Here is a 23482-nt window from a genome sequence, read left to right on the forward strand (position 1 = left end):
AGAAAAATATGCACATAAACTGAAATTCTTCGAGATATATTTTAATTTAGAGGCAACACTGATTTGAGACTTAAGACAACATAGTGTTTCAGGAAAGAGATTCTTCCCAAATAAAACAAGACTTTGGCACATCAAGAACTCTATTAATGGCTTTGACCTGAAAGTATAGCTTCAACAACATGGTCTTTTCACAAGAAGAATTACCAGTAGTAGAGAAAGGACCGGTGGTCTATATTAGCCAGAAGGTAATTTCACATGGTAGCTTAAAAGGCCTCTAGGAAGCCATAATGTAAAGGAGGAAAGTGGCAAGTTCCCACACAGTTCAGAAGAACGCAATCATGTTTGAGATACGGCATCACATCTTCCAGATAGAAAATCTATAAGAATTCGAGGGCAAGCTGTCAGTGTCACAGTAAATAAGTGTAGTGTAAATAAGAGTTTCAGACATACCATGAAACACATGAGTCTTGGGACACATCTCCACTGAGCCCAGGGAGTTAACTGAGGAAACAAAGATACAGATTAAAGAACCCATTATATTCACCAAATCTGCACTTTCAGAAAAAATAACAAATGATTTGATTATGAGTTCATGATATGGTGATGTATTAAAATATCATGGAAGTTGATGACCCCTGAAATGAGGGGTCATGTGTGTGCCAGCAAAGTGATATGGCAAGTCCAGAAAGGAGAATTTTGGAGAGACTGCAAGAGCAAAAAGAAGCATAGGTATTAGTATGAATGCTTGGATTTTGAGTGACAAAAACAATCAAGAAAAATTTGTTACCTTGATGACTGGGAAGTAAGGGATACAGATAGCTTTGGACTGGAATTAAAAGCTCAGAAAACCTCAAGACGTTTCCTGTCTATCTCTTGGCTCTGCATTCCAATGTCTTGGCTTAATTCTCAGACAGGTTTACCCCACCCAGTGGCAAAGCTTTTGAACGCAGTGTGTTCAAAACTTACCTTCCACCCAACTGGCAAACTCAGAGAAAAAATTAAGCATCTCTTTCCCAACAGGTTAAGCCAAAGACTCAAGACTGAACCCTCGATTGGTCTGATTTGGTTGTAAACCCAGCCCTGAACCAAACATTACGACAAGGGAATGGAATGCCCTGATTGTTTCAGCACAGATCTCATGCTACCTCTGCAGGTGAGAAATAAGGCTAATTGTGCCTTACAGCATGGATGAAACATGATCTCTCTGTAGTTCATTAACAGGAAAGCTATGTACTGTTATCGATAAAGGAAGAGATGCTTTACAGGGATAAACAATAAATATTCATCACAAGCACATGTTGAAATCTCCTAATTCATGTGGATAATATCTTAGAAGATATTTTCATTAAATGTTATTGCTAATTGTAATAATTAATTATGAAGGAAACCATATAATCTGAGAATTATGGTAGTGGAAAGTGTGCATGTACATGTATGTTGTCCTATTCGTTGCTAATTTAGTATACCATATTTGTCCTGAAATATCCAGGATAAGATCTGAGTTTGGTTTTTGCTTGTACTTGCCTTTAATATTTTTTATTTGGGTTAATATTTTAAATTCTGTAGTTTTTCAATGTTTAGAAATATACACCCATGTCTTTTGTCATATGACTTTGCAATGCCTTCTAATAAAGCACATAGAGTATAGTTTCTCTTGGTAATACTTCTTACTCAAAGCCACTAACAGAACTCTTGGGCTTATACATACATTTTCCTTTAACCAATGGAATATTTTCAGACTGAAGCAAGCAAAGGCTTTACATGTTCTTTCATGATTAGACTTGATCCCTGTATATCTGCCTTGCACCATGAAAATAACATACCTTGAGTAACCACTGATTGAAGAAAATGGGTCAGACATCACTTCAACTCACAGCCTGAAGTCAAGCCCATGCAAACTGTAGCATAAATCAGAGCTGTCAAGCAACCTGTAAGAAAAATAAGCATTTGTTGTTCTAAATTCCTGAGATTTTGAGTTCCATGATTATGCAGCATTTTCACAGCTAAAAGAATAAATACGCAATGTTTATACTACTTGTGTGTTACATTTCACTAATTTTCAGCATAATATATCATAAAATCATGCTGTTAAAACTAGTAAGAAATTTTGACATATTACAGGTTATTTCATAATATTCTTTAAAACAATTTAACTTTTATTAAACATCCCAAAAACATTTCTCAAATAAGGCATTGAAGTTAAACATAAAAATATAGCTTTTTTTTTACTTCTTTTTTTAAAATTTTATTTTATTTTTAAACTTTACATAATTGTATTAGTTTTGCCAAATATCAAAAATATAGCATTTTAAGATTTCTTCCTGTACTTAAATTTAAAAGCAACATATTATGCTCCTATGGATCTTTTCAAGATATGCAGGACAAGGAGGGAGAATGTGAGGACAGGCAATCAAGCCCCCCAAAATCCCACTGTAACTCCAAGAGAGAAGCCTCATTATGATATTTTTACACATTGATATTCCACATAAGATTGCAATTTTAAGAGTGGCAGGGAAAGGAGATAAGTTAAAAAAACAAATTTGTAACATTTGACCACATAGTCATATTACCAAGAAAATTACAAATTTCCTCTTTACACCTAAGAGTAATTTGCTGCCAAGTCACTTCAGTCATGTCCGATTCTGTGCGACCCCATGGACTGCAGCCTACCAGGCTTCTCCATCCATGGGATTCCCCAGGCAAGAACAATGGAGTGGGTTGCCATTTCCTTCTCCAAAGAGTAATTTATGTATACATAAATTAAACCCACATATAAATAGCTAAAAATAAATATTATGCTAAATTACACATTATAAAGGAAATATCCTTTTTCTCTTCAGCCCAAGTAATCACATTATAAAAAGTGTCTTTCCTATCACCCTTTAACCATGCCATTACCAGAATATGTTCCATGTTAGATAGATAGATAAAAGTCACTCAGTTGTGTCTATCTCTTTGCAACCCCATGGACTATACAGTCCATGGAATTCTCTAGGCCAGAATACTGGAGTGGGTAGCCTTTCTCTTCTCCAGGGGATCTTCCCAACCCAGGGATCAAACACAGGTCTCCCACATTGCAGGCAGATTCTTTACCAGCTGAGCCACAATGGAAGCCCATTACCAGAATATGTCCCATGTTAGATAGATAGAATATGTCCCATGTTAAATGTTGTCAACTTAAAAGATCCAAGCTTCATGTAAAGGGTACTCTTGAAAGAGGAAATGAGATATTCTATAATTTTACACTTATAAGAGTTTACACCTGTGGAATATTACTGATAAATAGAAAATAAACATAGTCCCATGCAACTTTTCAGCAGATGTGTAAGTAGAAATTATTAGTACAGATTCTGTCACTCAGAAAATTCTTTAGTCTTTAGTGGAAAATCATAGAATAGGCAGTGACTGACATTCAGTGGTTGGAAGACTGCTCAGAGTCTACTTACGTGTCTTTTCCAATATGATATTACTACCAGTACAGTCACACCTCTGAGTTAACACATTATTTCCAGGGAATTTTAAAATAACTATTAAAATAATTCAAAAAAAATTCAATTAATATAAATGATAGTAAGCCATTAACATCTATAAAATTTTTGAGGCAATAAAAGGGATAAATTTGAACCTCTTTGAAGACTCATTTCATCTTGCCTTTTGGTAGGTCACTAAGATTGACTCCACGGGTCTGAGTGAGCTCAGTGGAAGAACAGGTAATACCAGAGGCTGAATTCATAAGCCATCTTTTCTAAGAAAGCCAGTTATTTGTTGTTCCCTCCTCATATTTGTGTCATTTGTGGGAATGGCAGTCTCTGTCTACTGAAGCACTTTCAGTGGGCATCCAGTCCACATGTGCTAACTAAAGGGCCATTCTCTGTGGAATAATGAAAGCTCTGAGGCATTATATCTGTTTGTAACATTTCCCAGTAAACACTCTTTTACATTTACTGTAATGAAGTTGTGGGTTTCCCAGGTGGCACTAATAGTAAAGAAACTGCCTGCAAGTGCAGGAGACATGAGACATGGGTTTGATCCCTGGGTTGGGAAGGTCCTCTGGAGGAGGGTATGGCAACCCACTTTAGTATTCTTGCCTAGAGAATCCCATAGACAGAGGAGCCTGGTAGACTACAGTCCAAAGGGTTGTAAACAGTTGGATATGACTGAAATGACTTAGCACACATGAAGGAAAAATGAAATTATATCTCCTTTGAATGACAGATATGTTACTTTTTGAGATCAGTTAACAAAAAGGAAAAAAAGAGTTTTAATGAAAGAACTTGGGAGAGTAAAATTGTAAAATCAGGGATGCTATTCTTATAATATCACCCTGACCAAATATTGCATATGGGTAGGAAGGTTCTGATGGAGAAGGCAATAGCACCCCACTCCAGTACTCTTGCCTGGAAAATCCCATGGACGGAGGAGCCTGGTAGGCTGCAGTCCATGGGGTCACGAAGAGTTGGACACGACTGAGTAACTTCACTTTGACTTTTCACTTTCATGCACTGGAGAAGGAAATGGCAACCCATTCCAGTATTCTTGCCTGGAGAATCCCAGGAATGGGGGAGCCTGCTGGGCTGCCATCTATGGGGTCACACAGAGTCGGACACGACTGAAGCAGCTTAGCAGCAGCAGCAGCAGCAGCAGCAGGAAGGTTCCAAAAGGGAGAGAAAAGCAAAGACAATCATGGGCCATGGATAGGAATTCCAGGGGTTCCAAAGCATATGAACTATTAGAGCTTTGAATATTTATTAAAATGTCACTAGCAAGGAATAGTCAAAATATATAGAAAGAAATGGTAATTGAGGGTCTTTATTTTTTCATGTTCTTTTTCTTCTTTAAAATGATTGATTTTAACACAAAATACTTATTACCCTCCTAAAACCAAGGACGACGAAAGAGATATTTTTCCTTACTCATTTTTTTTTCTTTTTTTAAGGAATAACTACATTTACAGAATTTTCCACAGTTTATTGTGATTCACACAGTCAAAGGCTTTGGCATAGTCAATAAAGCAGAAATAGATATTTTTCTGGAACTCTCTTGCTTTTTCCATGATCCAGAGGATGTTGGCAATTTGATCTCTGGTTCCTCTTCCTTTTCTAAAACCAGCTTGAACATCTGGAAGTTCACGGTTCACGTATTGCTGAAGCCTGGCTTGGAGAATTTTGATCATTACTTTACTAGCGTGTGAGATGAGTGCAATTGTGTGGTAGTTTGATCATTCTTTGGCATTGCCTTTCTTTGGGATTGGAATAAAAACTGCCCTTTTCCAGTCCTGTGGCCACTGCTGAGTTTTCCACATTTGCTGGCATATTGAGTGCAGCACTTTCACAGCATCATCTTTCAGGATTTGAAATGGCTCCACTGGAATTCCATCACCTCCACTAGCTTTGTTCATAGTGATGCTTTCTAAGGACTACTTGACTTCACATTCCAGGATGTCTGGCTCTAGGTGAGTGATCACACCATCGTGATTATCTTGGTTGTGAAGATCTTTTTTTGCATAGTTCTTCTGTGTATTCCTGCCGCCTCCTCTTAATATCTTCTGCTTAGGCCAGGAAGCAACAGTTAGAACTGGACATGGAACAACAGACTGGTTCCAAATTGGAAAAGGAGTACGTCAAGGCTGTATATTGTCACCCTGCTTATTTAACTTATATGTAGAGTACATCATGAGAAACGCTGGGCTATAAAAAGCACAAGCTGGAATCAAGATTGCCAGGAAAAATATCAATAACCTCAGATATGCAGATGACACCACCCTTATGGCAGAAAGTTAAAAGGAACTAAAAAGCCTCTTGATGAAAGTGAAAGTGGAGACTGAAAAAGTTGGCTTAAAGCTCAACATTCAGAAAACGAAGATCATGGCATCTGGTCCCATCACTTCATGGGAAATAGATGGGGAAACAGTGGAAACAGTGTCAGACTTTATTTTTTGGGGCTCCAAAATCACTACAGATGGTGACTGCAGCCATGAAATTAAAAGACGCTTACTTTTTGGAAGGAAAGTTATGACCAACATAGAGAGCATATTCAAAAGCAGAGACAGTACTTTGCCAACAAAGGTCCGTCTAGTCAAGGCTATGGTTTTTCCAGTGGTCATGTATGGATGTGAGAGTTGGACTGTGAAGAAAGCTGAATGCCCAAGAATTGATGCTTTTGAACTGTGGTGTTGGAGAAGACTTTTTTTTTTTTTTTTTTTTTTTGGAGAAGACTCTTGAGAGTCCCTTGGACTGCAAGGAGATCCAACCAGTCCATTCTGAAGGAGATCAGCCCTGGGATTTCTTTGGAGGGAATGATGCTAAAGCTGAAACTCCAGTAGTTTGGCCACCTCACGTGAAGAGTTGACTCATTGGAAAAGACTCTGACTGGGGAGGGATTGGGGGCAGGAGGAGAAGGGGACGGCAGAGGATGAGATGGCTGGATGGCATCACTGACTCGATGGACGTGAGTCTGAGTGAACTCCGCGAGTTGGTTTTGGACAGGGAGGTCTGGTGTGCTGCAATTCATGGGGTCACAAAGAGTCGGACACGACTGAGCGACTGAACTGAACTGAACTGAACATTTACAGAATGCTTTGACTTCTCTGCCACTTCACTCACTAAAGGAGTGGATAGTGTTTTTGATTAATTTGGAAGGAAATATTGGACACATGTAGCCTAGCTGCTTCTCTTTCTCTTGGCAGTGATTTATATGTTGATAAAGATACTCTGCATTTTTCTTCTGGAAAAGCTCTGCCTGTCCAAGGGAAGCCCTGCTCCAGTTCAGGCTGTTGAGTATAAATGTCTATCTAATTCTTTGGTTCACTATTAAGACTACCAATTGCCCTCTCATAAAAACTATCTGAGGTCCAGGGAACTCTTCAGGCAGGAATACTGGAGTGGGTATAGCCACCATTTCCTTCTTCAGGTATTGACCCCAGTATCAAACCCCAGTCTCAAGCACTGCAGGTAGATTCTTTATTGCCTAGTCATCAGGGAAGCCCTCTCTTACATTACAGCTTTTAAATAAAATAATATTTTGATTTTTATCTTCCTTACACTTCTGTTTGCTTTTTCAGTAAATTTCACCCTAGGACCTGAGAAAATGTACTATTTATTGGACATCTTTAAGCCTGCACACTAAAAACATTCCCATATAGTAACTCTAAAGTTAAACCTCTATAAAATAAAGTTATATTTTACAGAAAATAGTCTCTATATCAGAAAAAAAATCTAGTTAGATATTAGTCCTTTTTATTTTTCTTCTTCTTTTTGGCTGTTTTTTTGACCAAAAAAAAAAAATAGATACAAATTTTTTCATTGATTTGGTAATTTTAGAATAAAAGGCAGAAAATACTTTATACCAAATAAGGCTCTTCCTCCTCAAATGAAAAAATTTAAAGTTTATTCTCACTGAAGCAGAATTTTGCTGGATGTAAGTCTTTATTTTAATTTTTTTAATGTGTTCATGCTCATTATGATACAGGAAAACATTTTATAGCTGAAGTTTCTTCTACAAAGCCAGCAATATTATTATAACCATTAACTTCTGGGAGATTGAGGGTTAGGGTTAGGGTTCAAAGTGTTTAAAAATTTATAGTATGGTTGAGGTGTTATTGGAATGACAGTTATCAAGGGGTAGTTCTATTATTTCCCTCCCCACTGATATAAAAATAGTAAGCAGAATGTTGGCTGTCATTTAAAATCAGTTATTTCAACACATGACAATAGAAGCCTGGAATGAGGACTGATAAATATATGTTTATGCAAACTGAAATGATTCACAAATTTGTAGACTTATGTGCTAGTGAACTACAGTAGAATTCAGTTTATTTAAACTACACAGATGGGGTCAGGTAGGAGGAGAGAAGTAAACCATAAATGTAAACTAAAACTAAATGAATGAATTCTGTATTACTATCAGTATAAGAAACGATAGTTTCTAGAGTTTCCCTCATGGTAACATATGATTATTTTTCATAGTGATAGACTATATAGTTAGAAATGCCATTGCTGGTATCAATATATCAAATCTAATAGGGAAGCTTTGACAGGAAATGTATTTGTATGTAGTTAGTCTCTTTCTACCCATTCAAACAATTTCCCACTAGTATCCCATGGATCTTCCTCTTTAGCTTCACTATTTTGAAAATAAAAATTAATAGATGATGCTAAGTTTTATGTGAGAAGATAGGGCAAGTAGTTTAGAGAAAGGGGAGGAGTGGAAATCAAAGAAATACTTCAGCTTTCTAAGTGAGTAGTGAAACACAGCAGTACCAAAAGCCTTGCTGAAGACAAAAATTGAAGGTCACATTTTGGATATGTCAGGTATGAGATGTCTGTGAAATACTGAAGTAGAGATGTGAAGCATCTGTTGTAACACGAAGTTGAGTCCCAAGAAAAGATCTGGTTTGCAGATATACGCCTCCATGCTAAAGTGTGTGTTTTAAACCCAAGGAAACAATTGCAGTCACTTAGAGGATACAGAAAGAAGAAAATTCAATCCAAATAAGATTTTAGGTCAAACAGAAGCCAAGTCAATAAAACAAAATCTGAAAAAGAGTAATTAGTGAGAGAAGGAAAACAAAGAATAGAATCTCAGAGACCAAAGGAAGAGAGGATGTGAGACTGTCTCTCCATATTGAGTAGCGTTGTGAAATAGAAAAAGATGAGGACAGTGAAGTACTTTGTATGAATAACATAAATATTTTTTATTATGTTGACGAGCAGATTAAATGAAGTGATGATGGAAACTGAAGAGTAAGGAGATGAAAAATGACTAGTGTTGAGGATGTTGAGATTGTGTGATGAAAATTCCAAAGTTTGACTAGAAAGAGAAAAATTGAGGTTATGAATTTTTTTTAGTTGAAAGATTCTAATATGATATACGTAATCTGAGGGGACTATTATGTCAATAAAAGAAAGACTGTTAAATCAGAAGAGAAAGATAATCTAAGCAGTAAAGTCCTCAAAAAGGTAAAAATGGAGGGAGCGGACTTTGTAAAAAGCACTTTGTTCATTATGACAGGAGGAAAGAAGAGAAAGATAGGGCCAAGTATAGGTAGATTTGTGAGTAAAAAGAGGAGAGAATTTCCAAGTTATGGCTTCTATTTTCTTATTCAACTATGAAAATAGAACACCTGAGAGTTATACGACGACCTAGCCAAGAGCCTTAATAAATCTCACATTGAGAGTCAAGGTGAAGAAGAATAAACAGCTAAAGGATCAGGGAAAAACAAAACAAAACAAAACTGAGTATAGGGAGTCATGAGAGCCCTATGAAAACATCCATCCATATTAGGGATTAAGAGATGGAACAAAAGTCATACAACATCATCATGCTAAAGCTATTGGAAAGAGAAAGAAAGAAATGAATACAGAGAAAGTAGAAGATTCCTGTAAGCTCAAGATAATTAAGAATTATATACTACATAATTTAATTTTCTTTTATTTTTTAATTTATTAACTATGAAAGGGCCTTTTATATTGTAAAAAATATGCAAATGTTATGACGTTGTATGCAAACTATCATTAAATTAGCTACCCTTAACTAATTGTTAGAAATACCCTATGTAAGACATATAAACCTGGATTAAAGATATGCAGCTGGGCAAGTGGTATTAACGGTAACAAACAAATTTTTCATCATGCTTTTCTGAGTTCTTAAAAATTCCTTTGACAAATAGCTTAAAGAGAATCTTCTAAAATGTAACAAAATGTTGATTGTAATTACAATTATTAAGTATATGTGTTTTTATGCTTTTTTGAGTTTTACAGTTTGAATACTTTTTATAGCTTTTACCAAAAATTAATGAACTATGAGAAGTTATATATTACATACATAGAAGAAACAAAACACATTTTATTTCTCTGGGTGTATGTATTTAATTCAGTTCAAATTTTATAATTTAGAATCAGCATGAATTGCAATAAATGGATCTTCAGCAGAGTTACTAATAGAAAAATGAGCTTTGCCATCACTGGAAACACTGATTTGAATCCCTGTACAACTGTTACCACTTTTATCTCCAGAAATAACATCACAATATGTACCAGCAGGAAGACCAGTTTGCAAAGTTGCAGATAGTGTACTGTAAAAATAAAATTTAAGATTTAATATGAATTTAACACAATTAAAAGCAAGAATACAGACTCTCTAAAATAGTTTAACTGTGTGCTATAGAACTTTAAGCAGTCAAGGTCTCAAGGAAAATAAAATTCAAACATAAAGATTTCTGCAGTGGTTGGTTTTCTCAGGGTCAACAAAATTCTTATAGAAGATATAGAAATTTCCTAGTCAATAGTAAATATTATACAAAAAATAAAGTTGAAGAGTATCAGTGAAGATTTGAATGACCTGCTTCACTTAGAGAAAATAATTTTAAATTACTTTAAATGTATCCTCATCTGAACTTAAGAAAATACTGATTATTTTCAAAAACTTAAATTTGGTTATTTCCTCAAAAATCTCCTTTTTTCAAGAGGTTAAAATAAATTTGGGCTGGAGATAAAAATAATCTTGCATTTCTATAAAGAAGTATATAATTTTAAAATATAATGCTGTCTCATAAATATGTTTCTTCCCTCTCCCTGATAGCTCAGTTGATAAAGAATCTGCCCACAATGCAGATGTGGGAGACACAGGTTTGATGCCTGGGTCAGGAAGATCGCCTGGACAAGAAAATGGCAATCCACTCTGGTATTCTTGCCTGTAAAATCTCATTGACAGAGAAGGTTGGCATGCTACCATCCATAGGGTTGCAGAGTCAGACAGGACCTAGCATGCATACACATATGACAAAAGACAGGGGCAAAAAATGACTAGTAATGGATTCTTGGGGAACACAAGTAAATAATTTTTTATTTATTATTATTATTTTTTGCCAGTAAAATATCATTTGGGCAAAGAGTGAGCTAAACATGGGTGGAATCTAGTTTGGACTAAAACATTACAAGTGCTTGCAAAGATGCCTTCTGAGCTATAATTCCATATGTGACGGAAACAGTATAATGGAGGCAGAGAATATAAGTTTCACAAATGAAAAGCCAGTAATGAGATGTCTCAGAACTAAAAGTAATAAGTCTCCTGAGGTGAATCAATGACCATAATATACATATTCATTATAAATATATATATGCTTTAAAAAGTATTATTTGTCACAGAGATGGGAATGTGCAAAACAAGACTAAAGAACTACGTACTAAAGTAGGTGAAAAAAAGAGAGAAAAAAAGACATTTCAGATCTGAGGCAGTATTTTTCCATTATTGATTTTAAAAGTTTTATAAGACATTTTTCTATGGATTTCATGACCTTTTATATTAACGACTTTGTATATTTTGGGGGCTTCTCTGGTGGCTCAGAAAGTAAAGAATCTGCCTGCAGTGCAGGAGACCGGGTCCAACCCCTGGGTCAGGAAGATCTCCTAGAGGAGGAAATGGCTACCCACTCCAGTATTCTTGCCTGGAGAATTAAATGGACAGAGGAGCCTGGTGGGCTACAGTCCATGGGGTCGCAAAGAGTTGGGCATGACTGAGTGACTAACATGTGTATATTTTATGTGAGGTGTGTATGTAAGCAGTACACATGCATCACATCTGCCCATGATGTGAAGAGTGCACAAAAAATGACTCCACTTAGAAAAGAAAGCCATTATAAACAGAGGAGATAAAAAGAAATCAGTCATCATCATTTTTCTTCTGACCCTTTTCTAATCGTTATGTTTTCTTAATCTGCCATCTAAAGAATTTTTCAGATGTGAAAAAAGTAAATGAGCAGGAAAAGAATAAACCAAGAACATATTAGCATAAAATATTATTTCTAATTGATCTACTTACCTGTCATCATTGTTAAAGACAATGAATCCTTTATTTCCTCTTCCAAAAGCTACTTGGTTGCTGCCATTATCCCACCAGTTTGTAAAAGGTTGACCATCAACTACATTACGGAACATAACCATGTTCCTAAAAACAAAAGAGCATGTGAAATGCTGATGATACTTCAACAATTTAAAACAAAACAATGGACTTCCCTGGTGGTTCAGTAGTGGAGTATCTGCCTACCAAAGCAGGAGAAACGGGTCTGATCCCTGATGCAGGAAGATCCCACATGCCACAGAGCAACTAAGCCCAAGTGCCACAAATGTTGGACCTGTGCTCTAGACCTTGGGAACTGCAACCACTGAGCTTGCAAATCCCCTAAAGCCCATGCTCCACAACAAGAGAAGCCACCTCAGCGAGAAACTCCCACACCACAACAAAGAGGAGCCTGGCTCACTACAAGGAGAGAAAAGCCTGCATAGCAACATAAGACCCAGCTCAGTCAAAAACCAGTAAATAAATAAAGGTATTTTAAAAATGCTAAGAAAGTTTATTATTAGAGAATGTGTCCAAATAAGTATTCCTACCTTATTTGACGCCATCGATGTTCACAGACCCAGCCATTGCCACAAGTAGTATCTGGATTAATAGTAACTTTTTTAATTACTCCATTATTATTTGGTGGCCCGATCCAATCATTAACATCCTCAATTAGTAAAAAAAAAAAAATAATAATAATAATCAATTTTAAAAGCTCACATTTTTAACAATACATGTGCCCTTATTTCGGAGAAGGCAATGGCACCCGACTCCAGTACTCTTGCCTGGAAAATCCCATGGATGGAGGAGCCTGGAAGGCTGCAGTCCATGGGGTCGCTGAGGGCCAGACAGGACTGAGCGACTTCACTTTCACTTTTCACTTTCATGCATTGGAGAAGGAAATGGCAACCCACTCCAGTGTTCTTGCCTGGAGAATCCCAGGGACGGGGGAGCCTGGTGGGCTACCGTCTATGGGGTCGCACAGAGTCGGACACGACTGAAGTGACTCGGCAGCAGCAGCAGCAGTGTCCTTATTTAGGACATCAAACCCAATCTGTCCTATTTGTGTTTTTGTAGTGGCTTCACTTAGAATTCAACTTGTTCAGGATTTTTACTAAGTATATCTTCTCCCTAACTTCTCATTCCCTAGTGCCATACTTCAAACAAGAGTATGATTTTTTTAGTCTCTCATTGTTTTCCAAGGAATTGTAATCACTTCTTAATATCACTATGGGCAGTGTGATGTTATTGAAATGGCAAGGACTTTAGTGTTATAAAATGCAGGACTAAAAGATAGGTTCCATTACTATTAGCTCAAAGACTTAGTTAATATACATAACTTCTATGCCTCATTTTCCTCTTCTGTAAAATGATGATATTATTAGTTACTATAAAAATTAAATAAGGTATGTAAAAATCTTTATACATGATAATTGCTAATAAATAACTGTTAAGTTCATCTTTTTTCAATAAAAGTTCTAATCAAAATATCAAAATACTCTTTACTAAATTGACCAAATTTTATTACTGTGCTTTTCTAATTGGTACTTTCAAGGTAATAGTAGGAAAAAATAGATTATGTCTAGGAAGGTTATCAATATCTGTCTTAAATCATATGGTATGATAAATGATGGACAAGCTAAGAGTTGTTAGCATGCAGAAGTCATGGAGAAGACTTTATGGGAAAAGGGAAAATGAACATATGCCATAACTCCTGCCATCAGAAATAAAACTAATTAGTGGAAATTATAAGAAATTGATTCAATATAAAGGGAAATATCCTAAATATTTAGGATATCTAAGGCTATCTAAGAATAGAATGAGTTGTTGAACAAAGTAGTAGTGGACTTCTCAATTTGTAAAGAACCTACTAGAAACTAGAGGAATATCTATCTGGTTCAGAGTGAAGAGAATTTTCTACTTCAGGTATGAAGTTGCTGTATGATGCTGCATTTGAAATCTTCAGTTTGAAAAGAAAACGTCTCACTAACTTTCCAAATAACTTAAGTTCTTATTCCTCAGTTTCTTTTAAAAATATTTACTCAGATTAATGTCTTTACCATACTGCTCAAATTTTTCTGATTTTTAACATTTTCAGAATAGTTAGCAAATTTCTCTTTAATAAATGTATTTTCCTTCCTGCTATACTTTCCCTACTGAACTTTGGCTCAACTAGATAATGCCTTTGCATTCCACAAAACTTTCTTTAAAAAAGTATTTAACAAATACTTATATTGCTCATACCATGAGCAGGTACTGTTTTACATTTCCTTGAAGTGTTAATTTGTAATCCTCATATCAACTCTATGAAGCAGGTATTTACTAGTACACATTTTATTCATTGTATCCTTATTTTTAAGTGGTATTTTTTAGAGTGAGTGGGCAAGAGGGTATATTTCTCATACTTTGAAATAGCTTACATACTCTTTATCAACAGAGATCATACATTTTAATTTTTTTATTTTTTTATATCTAAAGTCTGCTTTTATTTATTTATTTATTTTACAGGAAAATGGATTTATTAGTCCACGTAACTGAGAAGTATAGGGAATAGAGTTACATTTTGGATAAATAGATGCCATTAGGTTACTTATTTTCTTCCCATTCATCATTTCTTCTTTCTTCTGGTTGGCTTTATTTATTTATTTTTTTTGTGGTCTTTGTTTTATTTTTTAATATAAATTTATTTATTTTAATTGGAGGTTAATTACTTTACAATATTGAATTGGTTTTGCCACACATCAACCTGAATCTGCCACAGGAGTACACGTATTCCCCATCCTGAACCCCCCTCCCTGTACCATCTCTCTGGGTCGTCTCAGTGCACCAGCCCCAAGCATCCAGTATCATGCATCGAACCTGGACTGGTGATTCATTTCATATATGATACTATACGTGTCTCAATGCCATTCTCCCAAATCATCCCACCCTCTCCCTCTCCCACAGAGTCCAAAAGACTGTTCTATACAACTGTTCTCTTTTGCTGTCTTGCTTACAGGGTTATCGTTACCATCTTTCTAAATTCCATTTTAATTTTTTTAAATATCCACTGCATTGTTACAAGAACCCTGCCTCAGGTTTTCACTTAATAAGTATTTGATAAAATAAATAGTGAATGTTATAGCAATATGTGAAATTATAACAAAATTAACTTCTTTCTCTTGAGAAGAAGATATTTTGTACAACACCAAAACTTACTTTTCCATCCACAAAATGTCTTGTCCAACGGTAGCTTGACATTACTCGTGTAAATCCATAGGGATGAGCGAGCATAAATCCTACTCCCATTTTGTACAGTCTAAAAGGCACAAAATTATCTTATTATAAAAGAAAATAATACTTTTAATACCATTAAAATGGTAGGTTTAAAAATGGGGAACTTTGTTTCTTACCTAGCATCCCAGAATGTAAGAATAGATGCTCCCCCAGCTCCATGCCCTCGCTGATTGTCATGGTTATCAACAAAGACAAGTGCCCTGTCAGAAGGCATGAAACCCCAGCCTTCTCCCCAGTTCCTATTAAAAAAGAAAATCTTAAGAACATATATAGGTATTCTTTTACAATAACTTTAGAATAATCAAAATGTGCATTTCTTTCAGTATTGCAGTCTTTAATGAAACTCTTTCTCTCTAGTTAAATGATTATTCTGTAGGGTTTTAAAATTTTTTAATTTTTAAAATTAATTTATTTTAATTGCAGAATAAACTGAGCTTTTTAAAATTACAAACTATATATATATTATCTACAAATACATTCCATGCATGTATATATGTAGAAATTACTTGAATTACATTCATGTTATAAGAATTTTGCTATAAAATTTATATTAGAAGTTTTAGTGTATTATAATTTAAATAGACTTCAGAAGGGCCAACATACAGAATTGCAAATTAGATTAAATAAGTTTCAACAGTATATTGTTATAAACATTTTAATATTTGAAACTAATTAATATATGTAAAGTCTATAGAATGGCCACATTGTAGGAACTTCATAAATTATAGAATCACTTTAATAAGAACCTGGCTTTCACAAATTATGTGCAAACATTAATTAAATCTAGTACAGTCATATAATGTATAAATTACAATCTCTAGATTGGTGTTGGGTCCCTAAAGAGCTCCCTTGTGATTGATATTCTAAATAATAAAGATGATCACTTGGAATGTGGGGATATACAGCACTTGTTATTAGTAAATGAATCCTTGAAATTTGTCTAAATAAGAAGGCATTATGAAGAAAACTCATGTTGGGGTAACATCACAAAAAAATCTGTGAAATAATTCAAAGGATAAAGCATATTTTATTTACTTTAAGTAAGCCATCTTCTCTCCACTCCACTTGCGAATAACTGTTCCTAGTTTTGCACCATATTTAAATTCTGTCACACGGCCATTTCCAAAGTACTCACTGCTTTTAATTGCCTCACCACCCAGATCAATTACCTTGTAGAAATGAAGAAGAAAATAACAATTTAAATAAGAATTTAACTAAGTTAAAATTATATAAAAAATAGCTTTATACTATTTTATATTATATGAAATACCCCAAATGGTTTTCCTTATATCAAGATTCTCATTTTTCTTCGCTAAACTATATCTATCCAACAATGGTAAAAGTAACATGACAAAGTAACTTGTCCTGTGAGAATGCTGACCTAATTTAGACTTTCACATAAATGATAAGACTAGTTCATACTTGTACAGCACTTAATATCTGGCTGGTAATATTTCTTGCTACTTGATAAATATTACCTCTTCAAATCTCCAAAGAAAACAAAGACATAACCATTATCATTATTCCTTTCGATAACTTCTGAAAAAATTGTTGCTCAGAGAGGTTAATGAATCAGCCTAACCAAACACACCTAATGGTGATCTAGCCAAAATTTAGAGTCAGATATCCTGTCTTAAGACAACTATATTATTATCTGTCTTCTATAACGGCCTCTGGGGAAATTATACATGACATGGAGATTTTTGCAGCCTAAATAAATTTTTGTCATTTGGATAACAAACCTCTTGTGATAGAGTTAGATGTACTGTCTTTTGAATAAAAGGAGGTTAAGGAACATTCTTCTATGTAAATGATTCAGCCATTAAGCTAAAGAAACTGCATTTTAAATAAAATCTGCCACTTATTTTCTGATGAATTATTGATGATGAATTATTTTCTAAAGAATAATAAATGGTCATACTTTATATGGATATATATATATATATACACACATGTGTATATTGACATACCTCCTGGTAAATGAAAGGTTTACTTCCTGAAGGAAACCACTTTGTGTTTAGATTATGCAGTTTATTCAAAACTGCCTTTATGTCTCCAGGCCACATGTGCTTAGAAGCATCAATTCGGAACCCTGCGACACCAATGTCGATGAGATTGTTTAGATAGTTAGCAATCGTGGAGCGCACATAATCTTTCTCCAGTGCAAGATCAAGAAGACTAACGAGACGACAATCCCTGACCTATGGAGAAAAAAATTTTGTGATTGATACATAAAACATCACCTTCACTTGAGAATCCATTCAATTATTCAGTCATTTATTCATTAACAAATATTTCAATAGTGATTTCTTTGCACCAGTCTCTGGAGATATTGACATTCTAGTACTGACATACCTTTGAAATATTTTTCATTATAAAAATGGAAAAAATGGAGAAAAAGTGGATGAGTTTTTCCATTTTGAAAAATTATATTGGGGAAAATGATTTGAATGTTGATGAGATTCTGAAGTCAGACTTGGAATGCTGTTTTCCTAAACACTCTAAACTAACATTTAAAATGGAGATCAGTGAGCTACATATGGATAATAAAAGGTGTAGATAGAGATTTTGCTAATTACCTGATAAGCATCATTATAGCTCTCAATATCTCCACTTCCAGTTTTACATTTTCCATCATTAAAATCCCATCCAGAGTATGGGACTGCTGGAAAATCCTCACTTCCAGGGTTGAAATAACTTCCACAAGTACTACTTGTTCCTGCACTCACACCACTTCCAGTCATATGATTAATTACAGCATCCACGTAAATGCGGACCTGAAAGGCAAAATTCCCATTTCAGTTTGACTTACAGAGAGATAGAAATTTATAATAGTATTAATTAGATTGTACAGCACATTGATAACATTCCAAAATACTTCTTTGTTATTTTATAACTTATCTTACAAGAAAACAGTCAAGTGTGAAAAGAAATCATTGTGAATTGAAGCCCTATAAGCATTCTAGGCACTTGGAAGATGCTTATACATATAATAAATTAAGAGAACCCCAAACTAATAGAACTGTGAAAAAATACAAAGAGACTTTTTTTTTGGAGTATCTGGAATCAGTTGAGGCAAGAGAGATTATTAGTTTTTGAAGTTTCCATAGGTCATCCTAAGAAACAAGAAGCCAGACTCTACTATCTATTTAGGATCAGAAGAATAAAGGTAGGTATTGTCTCTCATCTCCTTCATGGATCACAGCCATGTTGTGGTAAAAAGGGTCTTGTGTAACTCAATGAAGCTATGAGTGATGTCATGAAGGGCCACCCAAGATGGATGGGTCATAGTGAGAAGTTCCAACAAAATGTGGCCCACTGGAGGAGGGAATGGAAAACCACTCCAGTGTTCTTGCTGCAAGAACTCCATGAACAACACAAAGAGGCAAAAAGATGTAGCACCAGATTATGAGGACCCCAGGTCAGAAGGTGTCCAATATGCCACTGGGAAGAGTGGAGGGCAATTACTAATTGCTCCAAAAGAATGCAGCAGCTGTGCCAAAGTGGAATGATGCTCAGTTGTGGATGTGTCTGTCTGGTGGTGAAAGTAAGGTCCGATGCTGTAAAGCACAATATTGCATAGGAATCTGGAAAGTTAGATCAATGAATCAAGGTAAATTGGACTTGGTCAAGCAGGAGATAGCAAGAGTAAACATCAACATCTAAGGCATCAGTGAATTAAAATGGATGGGAATGTGCAAATTTAATTCAGATGACCATTACATCTACTACTGTGGGCAGGAATCCCTAGCCCTCATAGTCAAGAAAAGAGTCTGAAATGCACTACTTGGATGCAATCTGAAAAACAACAGAATAATCTGTTTGTTTCCAAGGCAAAAAATTCAACATCACAGTAATCTAGTCTATGGCTCAGCCACTGAAGCTGAAGGACCTAAACTTGACAGGTTCTACAAAGACCTACAAGACCTTCTAGAAGTAGCACCAAAAAATGATATCATTTTCATATGGGATTGAAATGCAAAAGTAGGAAGTCAAGAGTTATCCTGAGTACCAGGCAAGATTGCTATAGATTCTTTGTAGCTGAAGATGGGAAAGCTCCATATAGCCAGCAAAAACAAGACCTGGAGCTGACTGTGGCTGACATGAGGTCCTTATTGCAAAATTCATGCTTAAATTAACAAAAGTAGGAAAAACCACTTGGCCATTCAGGTATGACCTATATCAAATTCCTTATGATTATACAGTAGAGGTGATGAATAGATTCAAGGAATTAGATCTGATAGACAGAATGCCTGAAGAACTATGGACTGAGGTTTGTATCATTGTTTAGAAGGCAGTGACCAAAACCATCCCAAAGGGGGAAAAAAAAACAAAAACAAAAAGATGCAAGAAGGCAGCGTAGCTGTCTGAGCAGACTTTAGAAATAGTTGAGGAAAGAAAAGAAGCAAAAAGCAAGGGAGAAAGGGAAAGATATATCCAACTGAATGCTGAGTTCCAGAGAACAGCAAGGAGATTAGAAGGACTTCTAAAATGAACAATGCAAAAAAGGAGAGGAAAACAGTACTCTTCAAGAAAACTGGAGATACCAAGCAAACAGTTCATGCAAAGATGGGCTTGACAAAGGACAGAAATGGTAAGGATTTAACAGAGGCAGAAGAGATTAAGAAGAGGAGGCAAGAATACACAGAAAAACTATATATATAACTAAATAAAGGTCTTAATATCCCAGATAACCAGGATGGTGTGGTCACTCACCTAGAGCCAGATATCCCTGAGTGTGAAATCAAGTGGGCTTTAGGAAGTATTACTACAAAGAAAGCTAGTGGAGGTGTTGGAATTGCAGTTGATTTATTTAAAATCCTAAAAGATGATGCTATTAAAGTACTGCACTCAATGTGTCAGCAAATTTTGAAAACTCAGCAGTGGACACAGGACTGGAAAAGGTTAAGTTTCATCCCAATCCTAAAGAAGAGCAGTGCCAAAGAATGTTAAAACTACAGTACAAGTGCTCTCATTTTACATGCTAACAAGGTTATGTTCAAATCCTTCAAGCTAGGCTTCAGCAGTATGGGAACCAAGAACTTCCAGATGTAAAACCTGGATTTTAGAAAAGGCAGAGAAACCAGAGATCAAATTGCCAACTCTCATTAGATCACAGAGAAAGCAAGGAAATTCCAGAAAAACATCTGCTTCATTGACTATGCCAAAGCCTTTGACTGTGTGGATCATAACAAACTATGGAAAATGCTTGGAGAGATGGGACTAACAGACCACCTAACCTGTCTTCCGAGGAAACTAAGTGCGGGTCAGGAAGCAACAGTTAGAATCTTACATGGAACCAATGAATGGTTCAAAATGGGGAAAGGAGTAAGACAAGGCTGTATATGGTCGCTCTGTTTATTTAACTTCTATGCAGAGTATATCATGTGAAATACTGGGCTGGATGAGTCAAAAGCTGTATTCAAGGATGCCTAGAGAAATATCAATAACCTCAGATATGCAGATGATACCACTCTAATGACAGAAAGTGAAAAGGAACTAAAGAACCTGTTGATGAAAGTGAAAGAGGAGCGTGAAAAGCTGGCTTAAATCTCAACATTCATAAAACTAAGATCATGGTATCTGGTCTCATCACTTCATGTCAAATAGTAGGGGAAAAAGTAGAAGCAGTGACAGATTTTATTTTCTTGGGCTCCAAAATCACTGTGGATGGTGACTACAACAATGAAATTAAAAGTTGCTTCTTTGATGAATGATTGGGTCTGAGGTCCCTGCAACATTCCAGAAATATTAGTGTGGCTGCTTTTAAAAAAAGAAAGAAAGAAACTGCCTATCTGGTCACTTATTCCTCTAAAATTATCTCATTGCCTGGGATTCAATCTTCTCTCAACATACTTGTTTTAGAACATTACATACACAGCAAATGTAAACAGATTTGAAGGAGGACCAGGAAAGACAGTCAATATTAAAAAAAAATGTATGTTTTGGCTTTACATTTAACTTTTTTTAAGTTTCATGAATGGATAAAACGAACAAATAAATGTTGTATACAGGATCTGTAAAACTATCTTGTCTATTTAAGTTTCTTGCTCATACCCCATGCAAACTAGAACTCAGTGTGGTACATGGCCATATTCAAACACCTAAGAGCCATGCAACTGACACTTTGGTTTGAAGCATCTAATCCTTTCTTTCAAAGTAGACACAACCATACTGCATTCTTACTGAGGATTTTGTCCATCAATATGTTGCCATGAATTATCTCTACCACCTTTCCTCTCAAGAATCAAAACCAGCTTGATTTGGGAATCTTCTCTTTTCCAAATGAAATAGAGATGCAATACTTAACTTTCCTTGGTGTTTGTAGATATTGCCTTGTGCATTCCATTTAAAACCATAATCTAGTTTGTAAAAGAGATGGTGACACCCGTCAGTAAGGCACCAATGACCAAAAAAAATGCTTGGAAGGAAAGCTGTGACAAATCTAGACAGTGTATTAAAAAGCAAAGACATCACTTTGCTGACAAAAGTCAGTATAGTCAAAGTTATGTTTTTTTTTTTCAGTAGTCATGTATGGATGTGAGAGTTGGACCATAAAGAAGGCTGAGTGCCAAAGCACTGATGCTTTCAATCTGTGGTGCTGGAGAAGATTCTTGACGGTTCCTTGGACTGCATGGAGATCAAAGCAGTTAATCCTAAAGGAAATCAACCCTGAATATTCACTGGAAGGACTGATGCTGAAGCTGAAGCTCCAATACTTTCGTCATGTGATATGAAGAGCCCACTCACTGGAAAAGACCACGATGTGAGGAAGATTGAAGGCAAAAGGAGAAGAGGACGGAAGAGGATGAGATGGTGAGATAGCACCACTGACTCAGTGGACATGAATTTAAGCAAATTACAGGAGATAGTGAAGGACAAGGAAGCATGGTGTGCTGCAGTTCATGGGGTCACAAACAATCAGACAAAACTTAGTGACTGAACAACAACAATTGCCTCTCATTATGCTCTTCATCAAAGAGAAAATAATTACAAACGATCATAGTACTTGTGGGAAGGAATATCCAAGAATTATGGGTGGCCATACAATTCACATAAAAGAAACAGCAAATGTTGTAAGTGGAACTTCTAATTCATAACTGGAAAAGTGTTCCCCCAAAATGTGTACAACCATAAAGGTTGAAAGTTGATGTTCTGCTTTATAAAATAAAACTTAAACATACATTAGTTGAAGTCTGTGGCCTTAAACTTTTAATTACATCTTCTTTAGTGGATAAATGGAACATATAAAAATAGTTATAATTAAACATAAGGTAAAAATTACATTTTAATTTATAGCTAAAGCATGAGGTAACTTTTATATGTATGAAAATTGTTCTTCTTAAAAGGAACAAGAGACAAGAGAGATAAATTATTTTTCTATATCATATGTTTAAAGGAAACTTTAAGTCACTTACACCAACGTTGTTACATCTAGTCACCATGTCTTTGAATTCACTTTCACTTCCTGATCTTGTACATAACTTGTAACTAACTGGTTGGTATCTTTCCCACCAAGGTCTTGAAGGGTCAGTAATCACAGCATTTTCATTGGGTGGGGAGATCTACAAATAAAACAATGTTAATAAGTATCAATTTATGACTCACTTTATACCACTGAGTAGTCTATGAACTAATCAATAGTCTAAAATTATTTCTGAATCGTTGGTAACTACATTTCTTTACAATTGTTTGAAAATATTAACATTGCATTGGAAATATCCTGCTGAAAAAAATTATCTTAGAAATAAAACGTAAAGTCACCAACAATTTCACATTTTTTTCTTCCTCAGAAAACTGTTTTACTTAGAGTACTTTAATTGTGAAGTAAAATGTTGTCCCAGCTTTCAGACACAGGGGATACTACCACTTACTCTCAGTACAGCAATGTCTGCAACTTATACAATGAACAATACTCACCTGAACCCCTCCAAATCCTTTGGGGGCTAAGTATCGCTCACATTCAAGAGCAATATCGACCCAGCGCCACTCAAACAGATGAACAATGGATGTCCGTCCAGATTTGACGTGTGGGTCATACTGAGCCCAGCAGAACCCAATCGCTGAAAGCAACAGAAAAAACTTCATTTTGCTTTGAAGTTGTCAGTGTTCTTTCCAGCAACTATTTATATTCCTATAAGAAGTATATATTACAAAATAAATGTTAAATGAGCAAACAAACACTTGAGCACAAACTGTTTATTCATAATCTGAAAAGAAATATTGATAAAAATTTAAACAGATGAAGAACATCCATAAAATCTCCCAAGAATACCATCTAAATGAGCTTTAATAACAATGCTTTCCTTATCGTGGGAATATTAACCTTTTAAACATCTGGTATTAAATATTTATAAAGTGTGTAATC

The 23482-nt window shown here is 35.4% G+C and overlaps 1 protein-coding gene across 1 annotated transcript; it reads right to left on the reverse strand.

The window, feature by feature from the left end:
• Positions 1 to 9882: 9882 nt before the first annotated feature.
• LOC129656119 (alpha-amylase 2B) lies at positions 9883 to 23202 on the reverse strand. The gene is made up of 10 exons (XM_055586889.1): positions 23035 to 23202; positions 22533 to 22679; positions 17694 to 17891; positions 17085 to 17315; positions 16150 to 16283; positions 15231 to 15353; positions 15037 to 15136; positions 12387 to 12505; positions 11818 to 11943; positions 9883 to 10072 (listed from the first exon to the last, which is right to left on the reverse strand). Exons 1-10 carry the CDS (start codon positions 23200 to 23202, stop codon positions 9883 to 9885), a joined length of 1536 nt encoding a protein of 511 aa, XP_055442864.1.
• Positions 23203 to 23482: the final 280 nt, after the last annotated feature.

Source organism: Bubalus kerabau, chromosome 6 (assembly GCF_029407905.1).
Source record: "Bubalus kerabau isolate K-KA32 ecotype Philippines breed swamp buffalo chromosome 6, PCC_UOA_SB_1v2, whole genome shotgun sequence".
Lineage (NCBI taxonomy): Eukaryota > Metazoa > Chordata > Mammalia > Artiodactyla > Bovidae > Bubalus > Bubalus kerabau.

Coding starts and splice junctions, on each gene's coding strand:
- LOC129656119 (XM_055586889.1), bottom strand. CDS start 23,202: ATGAAGTTTTTTCTGTTGCTTTCAGCGATTGGGTTCTGCTGGGCTCAG. Junction 12,506..15,036: donor GACATTTTGTGGATGGAAAA/GTAAGTTTTGGT, acceptor TTACTAATTGAG/GATGTTAATGATTGGATCGG. Junction 11,944..12,386: donor CATCGATGGCGTCAAATAAG/GTAGGAATACTT, acceptor TTTTGTTTTTAG/GAACATGGTTATGTTCCGTA.